Source organism: Ciconia boyciana, chromosome 2, assembly GCF_034638445.1.
Source record: "Ciconia boyciana chromosome 2, ASM3463844v1, whole genome shotgun sequence".
Taxonomy (NCBI): domain Eukaryota; kingdom Metazoa; phylum Chordata; class Aves; order Ciconiiformes; family Ciconiidae; genus Ciconia; species Ciconia boyciana.
The window spans coordinates 129,613,316-129,626,336 of NC_132935.1; the positions used below are offsets into that span (position 1 = coordinate 129,613,316).

Consider the following 13,021-nt stretch of genomic DNA (forward strand, 5'->3'; position numbering starts at 1 on the left):
GCTCGCATTCAGGGCTCAATCTTTGCACTTACTAAAAGAAAACAAACACTGATTTCAGCACTGTAGTGGCAGCCCCAGCTATCAAAGAGCTGAAACGCCTTTCTGATTTCATTTGTCGTGGCATATGTTCTAGGGCAGGGTGGGGGGAGCGAGTTATCAAATCGTAATTAATAATAAAGTTGTAGATGTTTTAATGCATTCTCCCTGGGCATGTCAACTGTCAGGTCCAAATCAGCTCTAGAATCAGTACTAATGAAAAACCTCAGACTAAAATAACCATATATTAGGTTCTCTAACTGCTGCGACTGACAGGAGTACTAACCCTTACCTGTACGACTCCATTTCTTTTTAATATTTAATACAAATGGAAATCCTTTAGCATGAGAATGAAGACAACATCATGAAAACAGGAATAAGGTTGTCTGTTAAGATGCAAAGATAAATGCAAGCTGTTTGCTTCATTTTCTCTTCTTTGAGTTACAAATTTCTTGCTGTCATGAAAAACCTTTTCATCTTCCCTGAAATTCATCACTATGGCACTCGGTTGACAAATATATTCATCACAGTAGTGTATTTCCCAGAGATTCCTGTCTTCTGCCTCAAGCACTTCATTCCTTTAGATGATAAAAGTATTTATCTGAGAAGAGTTTACATACATATCTGTGTGGCTGTAGGCTCACGTACACCATCAAAGTATTAAAAAAAAATTGTACTTCAAGAAAAAAACAGTTTTAAAGAAGGATATTCTTTATGGCAGAATCTTTATTCCACTATGGATGTACAGTGATCATCCTTCCACTACGTTTGGACAATGAAATGCTCTCTGTTGTAGCAATTAAGGAGCCTGTAAGTGTATTTTATGAACTTAAAAGTTTTATCTGAGGTTCTCAACATGTGGCAACGCGGCTGCACTACTACATGCATATGTGTAATAGCCATTTACATAAAATGGCAGCAGGCAATAAATTATTACTAGGTGAGAATACATGTGTCTAGTTGCTGCATTTTGTTTATATTGCAGTCTTGAGGGGAACAAGAGCTGAGAAGGTTGACCAGTACTGCAGCAACTACGGTATTGGTAAAACGAGTTTCATCTCCACCCTTCTTCACAGGACACACTGTTCCCATTTTCATGTCACCTACTCCTGCGGTATTGAGCATGAAAGGGGAACATGTGAAAGCAGAATCCCAGATTGTCCTCCTTTCTGAGCTCACGTTGTGTTTCATGAAGCTGATTGTCAGAACTCTCATTTCAACTGGAATCTGGCTATTTGAAAAAATGCCTTTTCCTTCACTCCCCTACCCCAGCCCCAGTGACTGCTTAAGTGCTTTATAACCAAATATGTAAAGTAAACACTGGAATCACTTTGCCCACAATTGAAACCAAACCACTCTGAAAGCAAAAACACAGGATATAGTCAATAAGGCATCTCTAGCTCATCAGGAGAGGAAATTTATGTATGCAGAAATCCTCTTCTCTAAATGAGCAGCTGGCTGGGATATTAGAATTACATCATCCGTCATCAGAAAGTAAGGGGTTCAGATGTTCAGAAGCTTCTTGTTCAGAAGTCAGAACCTTTATTTTGCTTCTCACAAGAAAATCAGCATTCCCACTTTAATACTTCCACTTTTTATTCCATTTAATACTTTGCTAGAGCATGGGTGAAATGCATCTCTAACAAAATATCCCTGTGTAGCAGGTCACATAAAACCTCCCAATAAGACTTTTATGGTGCATTAAGCTTTCGGCTAGCCAAGATGACCGACCAAAACTCATTCCATTTTGTGCTTCACTTTGGGTGTTACTCTTTGAAGAACTGGCCAAGCCTGAAAAAATAATTTGCAAGATCACATCCCACTGGAGTTTCCAGTTAGTCAATACTGGCCATTCTGAGGTACAATGAGCAAGGCAAAAGGACATTTTGAGGCATTTGTTTATTTATATAAACAAAACAGAATATTTTGTTAAATAAATATTAATAAAATATTCTATTTTGTTTATATAAAGAAATATGTACAAAATATTTTATAAACACTAATGCTGGTTGATGTGAGAATGTATAAGGGTGCTGATACTCGCAGTGTTTTAAGAAGGAGTCATATTGGGATATGAAAATACTAGAAAACATGTTAATTATGTCTTTTCTTTCTCTTTCCTTGTCTCAGTTAAGTTTAAAGGTACAATTTATTTCTTTAATTTTTATTAGATTCATTTTGGCTTTACAGCTACTCAGAATTAATAGTCTTTTATGATCGCATTCCCAAAGGTGTACAACTTCTTTTCATTTACGTTTGGACAGTTTTGAGACTTATTAAAAAAAGAAATCATAAGAAGATTTGGGATAAAATTCTCCTCTGTGTAAAAGTCAGCCCAGAGCCCAGGGTCCTTTACACCCTTCTTGTGCCTCTTTTAGACTCTACTTTATTCTACTGAAGAAGATAAACTTATTTTTATAGGGAAAAAAAGTTGCATGTTATTTAAACTAGAAGAAATGTGAAGTGAACAAGATTTCTAATATGCACGTTCAAGCCAAAATTGCTACCTTTGTAAAAGCCACCTTTGTATCTAATATATTCTTTACCAGTAATACTGCCCATTAGGCAGCATAAGGACACACCAAACATCTTGCAAAGACCCCACAACATTTTTCCCATCAAAATGCAAGTAATATAATTTCTTACCATTGTTGCCTCACTCTATATATTCTTAATTTTCTGTTTTCTCTCACTTCTACTTGAATTTTCCATAGAATACACGACTGATAGGAACTTACAGCTGTTTGGCAGGCCCCTGCTGCTTGCTGATTGTACAAAGGACGCTCATATTTGCCCTACTCTCCTCTGGATATTAAATTTGTTCTTTGAATAAGGAGGGCAAATGAGTTCTCTCTCCTCCTGTCTGCACCAAACAGGGACAAAATTGGTCAAATGAGCATCCATAAGCATAATGGTGCTTTAGAAATGCCAATCGATGATATTTGATTGATGATGCCATTATGATATTCAATATGTTTCCATTACAATCAGTAACTATGAACAGCCAATGATTCAAAATGTAATCTCTGGGACAGAATTACAAAACCTTGACTGTTTCAGATTTTGATGGATAAAATGTGTCACAGTATGTGTAAAAACCTTTACGATGATGCTCCCAGCATACCATTATAAAATGAGTGTGGTTTCCATCGGAAGACTAGCTCCCAAGTAATGCTGATTCAGGGTCATAAAGCTAAATGCATCCCTCCGTAGGAAATTATAACATTATATTGATTTCAGACACCTTGTATTCTGTGCAAAAATAAAATTAGCCCTGCTTTGATTTAGGAGTACGCGACAGTGTTTGGAGGAGGGCAGTGGCAATCAGGTCTCCTGGATTCTATTCCTAGCCACGGCAGTGACTCATGCCATGACCTTGTGTAAGTCTGTTGACCTCTGTGCCTGTTTACCCATGCAGAAGAATGAAAAAAGAATAAATACCTACTTCGCTGGGGTTGAAACCCTTGGTTAAAAAGAGCTAAGTATACAGGCATTCCTGGCAAACTAAATAAATCATGAGCATGTTTCAGACAAGTCACAAAACATCTCCAGTATGAGGTTTCTACGGTCTCTTCAGTTCGATCCCATTATGTATTTCAATGCAGCACATATGGTCCTATCTTTAAAACACTGGGTAGTGTTACACACTGTGGGATAAGTTACAGCGTGAAGATTTAACATTAACATTAATGGGAGCTGTGCAGTTAAAGCCTATTGTGCTCTGCCAAAAGTGTGCCCTCAGGAGAGCTGCGTTGCTAATAATTTACAAACTGTCTGATTTAAAAGGTGGTGTGGAAATTTCTAACTTCTGCTGATGTATATTCTGAACATTATCAGAAATGTGGTGGCTTTCAGTATGTTTGTATGTCAATACTCACAGACTTCTGTGAAACATTCTGTTAATGTTCCTCAGGGACACCTGGGCAGTTACCTACCTTGTAACACAGCATTTAAAAATACCATAGGTGAAGTTACCCTGACATATACGGTAATAAATGAACAAGAAGAGCTCATTTCCTTACAGTGCAGTTAGTTACATTTAACTTTTGAGGTTTGATTTCTATTATTTCTATTGCTCTGCAGTCAAATACTGTATTTTGCAGGACACTAGCAGATCAGATAATATTGTTGGTGATATTATCATATATTTGTTCTGGTTGTAATAACCATTTGCACTGTTTTACACAGAATAAGAATAGGAAAATAATTTATATTGTGACTTAAGAAAAAGTATCCATTTGCAACTGATTGGTATCAGGGAAACAACACTCAGAAAATCTCCCGCATCTGCATTATTCACCTTCATGTACATAAGCCATCTCAATAACCACTCGTGCTTAAACTGAAACAGAGGGGTATCTCCAGGATCGGTATTGTAACTTCCACGTTTTACCACTTAAACTTTTGCATGCTGTATTATCTTATAACTTACAAAAAAGAAACAATGATCTGGGGTCAGAGTTCAGTTGGTTGATGACATATTTAAGTACATATGGTAAAACCAACAGGCCTGGTCCCTAGCTATAGCCTGAGTATTGGAGTAAGGAGCCGTGGAACTAATAAAGATGCACCTTCCTCTCCTGAAACAGTGCCCATCTCCAAGCTGCAAGAGGTGCTAGTGATTCCAGGTGCAACGTTTTTATGTATGAAGACTTGTCTACATACAGAAATTACTCTAAATAGCGGGTGAACTGAAAGTAGATGTTTTTCTGAATAACTCCATAAACTGATAAGCTTCACAGGAGGAAGCAGAACTTTATCAGCTCCCAGACATTCTTTTCACTTTGAAAAGGAGCAGTCTAATTTGGGGACAGACAAAGCCAATGTTTCCTGATGTCATTTTCTCCTTCACTGACTGCATTGATAAAATTATCTTTAATTTCCACAACCATCGGCCTCTTTACCACGTTGTTATCACAGCCCTCAACCATTTTGCACAGTGTCAAAATATACCTGCTTTGTATTTGCATACAATGAGCTTTTATTCACAAACAAACAAAAAAACCTTAGGTAGAATGCACAAGTACTAAAATAGGGGGCTATTTGAAATACCTAAAACATTTACTTACCACAGTCAGCATTTCTAGACATATCTAGATGTCAACAAAATTGATTTAGAAAGTGTGACAATGTTGAGGTTTTTTTCCTTTGCCTGGTAAAATAGGATTTCAGTCTTAACTGGTTAAAATGAAATAACATAAACAAGCACACCCCATCAGGCCACCAGTATTCAAAGATAACGAAAGATCTGCCTCAGCTGGCACCTATAGAAAATCCTTCTGTTCTCAAGTTGCCAGTCGTCAGGAGAGTATGTTCACGTGCCAGGCTCCTACTGGAATCAACAAGCGCGTGAGCAAGGGCAAAAACACACAAACGAGTGTTCACACAGAATACACTCAGTTGCTTTATTAAACTTTCTTCTTAAGGTAATACTAAAGTCTAAGTAGATTTAACTACATGTGGAGTGTTAAGAAGTCCCAGTCTATTTTGAAGCTACAGGAAAGTCAGGAAACTTGAAATATTCATATCAGCGTTGTCTGTAGCAGTATGCAATTGCAAAAAACCCAGCCTCTTCAGTCTGTTATTTTTTTTGGGGGGGGAAATCAAATTTCAGGAGAAAATAACCCTTGCAAATCATAGTTATGCTGGGCTGGCTGGCTGTAGTGTTATTTTACGGAAGAGCAACTTCATCTAATTTCAATGTTCTGTACGCTGCTTTTCGTTCTTTTCACACGAGGTTTTTGAAGTCCTATCTATGAAGATGTTCTTCGCGTTTGATAGGCAGAGGCCTACCACCAAGCCTGTAAATTACTTCTCAAAATACAATGAGAATTACGCAGGTGACATCTCTACTGATCCTCTGCCAAAAAAAGGTGAACGTTTAATACATAGTGAAATAATAATTTTTTTTTTTAGAATTGACTATCTTCTGTACTCTATTTGTATACGGCCGCTCCATCTTATCATTTGATAATTCATCAAAGTGTCTCTTTGTGCCTTTATTCGGCCTGTTCATGCTAGCCAGCACCATGTCAGCTCTACTGCTGCTCCTCCTTCCTCCCATGGCAATGAACCTTGAAGCCAGGGCCTGCGATGGGCACCTCTGCCAGGAGACACGAGGGGAGTGCACTGCCACTCCACACCTACACCAGCGCCCGCGCCGGGCCTGGGTGACCCCCGGGCTGTAACGCCTCCCCCCGCTAGCAGAGCCACGAGCGGAGGAGGCCGCAATTCCGTGACACCTGTCTGACATACAAAGGTGCGAGTGGGGCGACGCTTTCTCCCCTCGGCAGCGAAGGGGCTCACACCAGCTCTGGGGTGGCAGGTGAGCTGCACCCCCGGAGGGCCGCGGGCAGGCACCGGACGTCTCCCCCGGAGGGCCCAGGGGCGAGCTATTGCCTTTGGCCGAGGAGTGCCGCAGGACCCCCGCCTCGGGCCAAGCCCCGCTGTGCCCATAACCCCCGTCCCGGGGCTCTTCTCCTCAGGTCGCAGAGGGGAGGGGAGGGGAGGGGAGGCCACGCCAGGCCTAGGGAAACTACAGCGATTCCTAATGGAACCGCTGCTCCCCCGCCCGTCCCCACCACCCTCCGCTCCCCCGTCCCCATCTCACGTTATCTCCCCGGCCAGCCCGCCTCGCTCGCCCGCCCCGCCAATCAGCGCCGCCCTTACTCCGCCCCGCCTCTTGCGGGCCAATCAGCACCGCCCTTGGTGGTGCGGGCCGGGCCGCGGCCGGCGGCGCGGGCGGGCGCCTTTGATGCCGGCGGGCGGTTAATTCAGGAAGCTCCTCGGGAGCGCGAGGGGAGCGCCGGGGCGGGGCGCCGGGGCGGGGCCGGAGGGGCGGGGTGGGAGAAGGCCCCGCCCCTGGCGGGCCCGCCGCGCGCCGCCGCCCGCGAGCTCGGCGCGAGGCCCCGGCGCGGGGTGGCGCCGGCGGCCGCGGCGGCGGCGGGGGGGGGGGGGGGGGGGGCCGGCGCGCGGGCGGCGGGGGGGCGGGGCGGTGAGCGGAGCGGAGCCGAGTCGTTGGTGGCCGGAGGCGGCGGCCGGTCGGTGCGGCGGCCTCGCCATGGTGTTCCTCAAACTCCGCGAGCAGGTGGGTGCGCGGGGGCGGCCGCCGCCGCCCGCCTCTCCCCTCCCTTCCTTTCCCCTCCCCTCCCGGTGCCGCCGGGCGCGGCGGCTGCGCGCCCTTCCCCGCCCCCTCCTCGCCGTGGTGTGCCTGTGCCTGCGTGTGCGTGTGTGACAGGCGGCGGGCAGGGGGAGGCAGCATGGCTGCTGCCGCGGCCCGGCGGGGTCGGGGCTGGGTGGCGCCCGCCCGGCGGCGGGAGGCGCCATGTGCTCCCGGTGCGGGCGCCGGTGCCCCCTCGGCAGCCCCGCTGGGCGGGCGGGGGCCGCCGCCCCGCGCAGGTATCGGGCCTAACAGGTGGCCGCGGGAGCCCGCCCGCCCCCTGCTCTGCTCTGCCCTGCCCTGCCCTCCCCTCCCTGCCGCGGCGGCGGGCCGGCTCCGGGGCGGAGGGAGGGACGGCGCCCTGCCCGCGCGGGGCTGCCCTGGCCGCGGGTCCCTGCCGTGCCCCCCGCCTCGGGGGCGGAGGAGAGGCCCGGGCGGGGCGACGAGGGGCTCTGCGGGCTCCCCCGGGCCAGCCCTGCCCCGCGCCTGTGTTTTGGGAAGGGAAAGGTCTCTGGGCGCCGCCGGGGCAGCGGGAGGGAGCCTGGGCCTGAGGGACTGCCCGGCGTGAGGGGATCGGTCTGGAGACACCCGGCTGCGGCGGCTCGGGAGCCGCGGCGGAAGGCGGCGTGCCCGGGAACGGGAGCTGGCTCTTCTCCTCTCCTCCCGGACCCGGACCGAGGCAGTGCTGCCGTTCGCCGTTTCACGTGCCCGAGGGCTGCCTGCTCGTCCCTTCTCGCACCACCTTTCCCTTTCAGGCCTTTAAAATCTTTTGTTCGGCTGCTGTATCTTTCTTCTCCGTGGTCTTGACATACCTTCCCCGGGTCCGTGCTCCCCTTCTGAAAACCAGCAGGTTTTTCGTGCCTTTAGTGGTTTGTTGCTTTCATCACATCACACCCTTCTTTGTTCGCTCGACTCTTCGGTTCCCATCCCAGCTTATGAAAAATACTTGTCTTTGCTGCTCTGTCCTTTTCTGGTGTCTCCCCTGTCCTACCTATTGTCTCCTGCGCAGTATCAAGATACAAAGGTGGGAGGGTCTGCTCTGCCAGTTTGCCGCGTGTGAAAAGATACTTGCTAGAAAATGCATTTTCTCCTGTTTTCATGTGTGTTAGACCGAATTCTCTGTAAAAACTCATACACGCTGCTGTTGGTCTCCTCGATACACTTCCTTAAGATAACTGACTGTAGTGCTTGGAGACCCCACCCCCCCCAAAAAAAGCCCCACAGAAGAAAACACCTAGAAACTTGGCAGTGGTTAGGCAACTGCTATCCTGTGTCTGGTCAGTATCAGCTCAGCGTTACGTGCTAGCCCTTTCATCAGTCTGCATACGCCTCTGTCTTTTTACACTTAGGTTCCATGGTCCCTTGGGATTTTGTTCTAAAAAATGTTTAGCAATATGAGGCTGGGATCTTTATGTCCTCCTGTATTGTATGTAAACTTAATGAAGTCTCATATTTTTTTTAGAACTTCATCTGTGAACGAGCAATGATTGTGCACCAGAAATACACTTAGTGTTTTTGAGTTAGGTTTCTTTTTTGGTTTCATTAAGTGTTCTTCTGTGGCAGGCTCTCCACAGAAATGAACAGTTGTTCATCTCTTCTATTAGATAAGCCCTTCTGTTAAAACCAAGAAATACAACTCTTCTGCAAGTAATCACTGTGAAATAACTCGCAAAAAACCCATCATGATTACGTTAACGTGAAAGTACTGTATTTCAGAACTTTTCTTCTGGGAAGGATCCTGCTATTGACTGATGCTGAGGTGAAATATGAGACTATGTGGGACCACTGGTCTGACAGAGTAATGCACGTGAGGCTTTCAGCTTCTACCATAATGCAAGTTTTAATCCGGAAGTATGAGCTGGATTTTTTTAGAGGCTTCATGGATCTGTAAAGGTGCACTGATACACTGGGAATTGGAAGTATTCTTTCACTTGAAAGGGGGTTGGTAGGGGCAGGGAAAGGAGGCAGAGGAGGGAGGGAGAGAGAGAGAGAGGAGTGCTGGTTTTGAAGAGGCTTTTGTAGAGGGAGTGATTTTTAGCAGCAGCTCTGTTTGTGCTGGATAAACGTCAGTTGCTTGATAAATCAGTTACTATAAACTGAATTCTGTTGAAATTGCTTTCTTCAAGAATGCCAAAAATCATGAGGAATCATATTAACATGAAATATCTCTGTTTTGCTAATTACAGAGAATTCCTCCAGGTCAGTGTTCTTGTGCAGTATGCTGCAAGATGTCTTGACTTCAGGACTAGATGCTGCGCTAAGATTATAACACCACCTGCTCATTATAAAAACCAACCCATGGTACTATATGAAAGTAGAGGTGTTTATCTTCAGTATTTCATGAAGCGTGCTTCTTGTTTGCTTGAACCATCTACTTTGCTTCATAGTGATATGTTCATTTAGAATAAAGTAAATTGTCATGTGCATTTGTAGTGCCTATAGTGAGTCGTTCTTTCTTCAGTGGTGGCTGTGTTTGTACTGTTCAGCTAGTATGAAGGAGGGAAGTGGCTTGCTGATTTCCTTCTACAACAGTCAGATTAATAACTTTCTGGAACAAAAATTCTACTAAATAAAGTATTACTTTAATTCTCAATTTTTTTTTTTTTAATCCAAAATCAACATAAACCTGTGGATTTTTTTCTTTGATAACGTAGAAGGGCTCTGCGTTACTTATATAAATGTCAGAATTATGCTGGGGAGAGGCAGATTTAGGGCACACAAGCAGCTTGATATTTTCTTACACTTGGTTTAGTTTAGTTTTTCAAGTTACTGCAAGCTAGCGTAAAAGCAGTGCTTGAGAACTTACAATGAGGTGAGAAATTCTGCTCTGAGGCTCTTAGTGGAGCTCAGAGGGTGAAATCCCAGTTCCGCTTGCAGTTGATTTAATTTACTTAGTACACCGATAAACAAAACTTTGATCCTACAGATGCTTAATGTGTTTGTGAAGCTCAAATATTTGGTTGTCTTTGGAGGCTGATTTGATATGTTTAACTTTCAGAATAAAGGTTTTCCATGCACTGAGAAGAGTAGGTCTTTCCTTGGGTCCAACAAGCAGCCAGCAGGTACATTCTCTACAAATTTGTGTTAACGCTGCTTGAGCTTTATTGCTTTGCAATTCTGCGAGGTAGGAATATCTTTCAAAGTTTTGAAATAATTCAGGGTGTACATTGCACTCTCAGTAGTGACTTGTGTTTGCTTTCAAAGTATATCAGGTATCAAAAAAAAAGCCATATTTGCAAAAACTGCATTTAAAGCTAAATTGAACTGTACTGAGCAAAGTTGATACCTGTAATGCTCAAAAGCGAACTTTGATTCTGGAATGGAAAGAGCAATCATTCAAATGTCAAGTTAGAAGCTGTAGATTGTTCTTGTTGCTCTTGGTTTGTTGTGCATTGTTGGACGGACATGTTTAAAAACAGAGGAAGCAAATCTGCACCTTCTGTCACTGAAGGTTAAGCCATTCAAGGTAGAGAAGAAAAATATGGTAAGTGTACCTTATGGTTAAGGTATTTGCTCTTCAGCTTGTTTGCCTTTGTACTGTCTTCATAGATTGGTGCTTGTATACCAGGTTCTTCTAGATGACAAGCTGCTTTAACTACTAAAATGCCAAGTGAGAGGGAGGCTATAAAAGTTTGTTTCTTCCTGAAACACTGTGGTACTCTCCTGTAAGAAACTGCATTGAAAGCAAAGTTGAGGTCAAGGTTCACTGATGTTTTATCAGACCTTTTTGGGGAGGGGGGGAGGTGTGGGGTAGGGGAAGAAAAAGGAGTAACTTGCTTGTGAGTCTCCATAGTGGTATGCTTTGGTTTCCTGTATACAAGCCCTCTCAACTCTGCATAGCTAACTGTGGAAGGCCAAGTGTCTTCTGTTTTTTTGCTATTCAGTCATAGTTTCTAGGTACATTAACTGTTTCCCAGAATAGGTAAATTCTTGCTTGACAGGGTTGCAAGTTAGTCTCTCTTACACCTAAGGAGTAATTGACAGCCTAGTTTTTCTTAGTGCGTAGGTACAGTTTGGATTGCCTAACAACCGAGGGATTCGTTGCTTTTCTGTTACAAGCCTTACATGCATATGTGCCTACAGGTCGTCTTTTAGGCTGGCATAAGCCTACATTTCAGTATAGTTTTGTTGAAATGCATGAAGCTCTGATCAGCACTGGATGAATTTTTTATTTAATTTTGCGTCTGTATAACTTTGTGGCACAGCTCATTGGATGCAGAGTCATTATAGTTGGTAAAGCTTTATTTTTTCTTTCAGTACATCATAGTTTTAATTATGCATTTCCTGTTTTCTCTGAATCTTAAATATGTACTAGGAAGAAATCTTAGGGCTCATAATAATGGGCATTTGAAAGGAATTTGTATGGGATTTTTCTGTGTGGCTACTAGACTGTGCTTGAGGCAATGCATTTATTCCCAGAAGTCAGATGTGAGTGGAAAGGATCAATGTATGAACAACTGCATGAGGATATTAGAGTGACCACTTATCTTCAAAGTCCTTGAACAGTGAGAGCACCGACTTCTTTATTGCCCATTTATATCTTTCTCTTAGCTAAGATGGATCTTGTTCAATTGGCAGTTAAACAAATGTTTGCAGTGTCATAGTGAACGCTCTGAATGCCTCTATGGTTGCTATTTTCATTACTGCCAGCGTTAGACTTCATTCTTTTAGAATTCATGCCAAGAATAAATGTCCCAACTAGTTCCTTGTTACACTAAGAGGAGGAATGGTCTCCTGTGGTGATGAAAAGGAGCTGCTGCTGTTCGATGAGGGAGGGATATGGTGGGAATGGAATTACGTGGTATTGCTCTACAAATTCTGTTCAGACATAGGCTAATGAGATATGTGTGTGATTTTGGGGGTTAGAAGTTACTTTAAAGTTACTGTTCTTTAAAAAACATTACTTTTGGGAATCTTGTCAAAATTGAGAACCACTCTGTGCTCTATTCTCCATCACACATTCTTCCTAAAATTTGCATCTAATCTGTTTTAACTGTATACAAGATAACTAAATTAGGAAGTTGTAATACTTATCAAGACACCTTAGGTCTTGGTGTTAGTTCTCGTGTTCCCAGGCTAAGAACTCACATGAACTGAAAAGATAAGTTTCTTTAATTGATGGAAAACTTTGAGTAACTTGAACCCAGCTTATCTTGTTATACAAAGTAATTACCACCCCTTCCATTAGAATGTGTTGAGAGAACCTGGTTCTACTACGTGTTCGGTTTGGGGGATCAGATTCCCTGATGATAACTCGGGAACTTCTGACTTGCGAACAAGCAGTTCTTCTCAGTCAAGAAAATAAACTCTTTTTAAAAAAAGAAGGGAAAAAAAAAAAAGGTGGGGGAGAAACAAAGCAAGCCTTGATTCTGCAGTCAGATCCTTATGGCAGATCCTGTTAACTCAGTGGCCTTCTGTGAGGGTATAAAGGTCTATTCATGTAGATAGCATCGAAGGTTTGTGACCATTACTTGGAGGCAAATATCAGGGGGAAAAAAATGAGGCAAATGTGCGCTTGCCTATGAAGAAGTGACTTCCTTAGCACCCACAAAAAAGTCGATGATTCCTGTAGGAAACTAGTAGCTGTTGAGACTCTGAACTAGCAGTCTGCTGTCTGATGTGGATTGTTACATTCCAAAATTTCTGTCCTTGTTTCCATTCACTGAAATGGGTTGTGGAATAAGATGACTGAAATTTAAATATCTTTGGTACTATATATTCCATATCTTCTACTTAATCTTTTAGCAGCTAGTTTGTTTTTTAGGTTCTGTACCTTTTATTTTCTCTAGTCAGCTGGGCCTTCCTGAGGTCAAACTAATATGCGAT

At 43.9% G+C, this 13,021-nt stretch overlaps 1 protein-coding gene across 1 annotated transcript in view; it reads left to right on the forward strand.

The window, feature by feature from the left end:
- The first annotated feature begins 7,032 nt into the window (after positions 1-7,032).
- The window catches only part of ANKRD28 (ankyrin repeat domain 28), a 127,046-nt gene continuing 121,057 nt past the window's right edge, over positions 7,033-13,021 (forward strand). Inside the window, exon 1 of the mRNA XM_072854036.1 lies at positions 7,033-7,123. Within this exon, the coding sequence (XP_072710137.1) occupies positions 7,097-7,123 (27 nt within the window). The 5' untranslated portion in view covers positions 7,033-7,096. The remainder of the gene's footprint in view (positions 7,124-13,021) is intronic.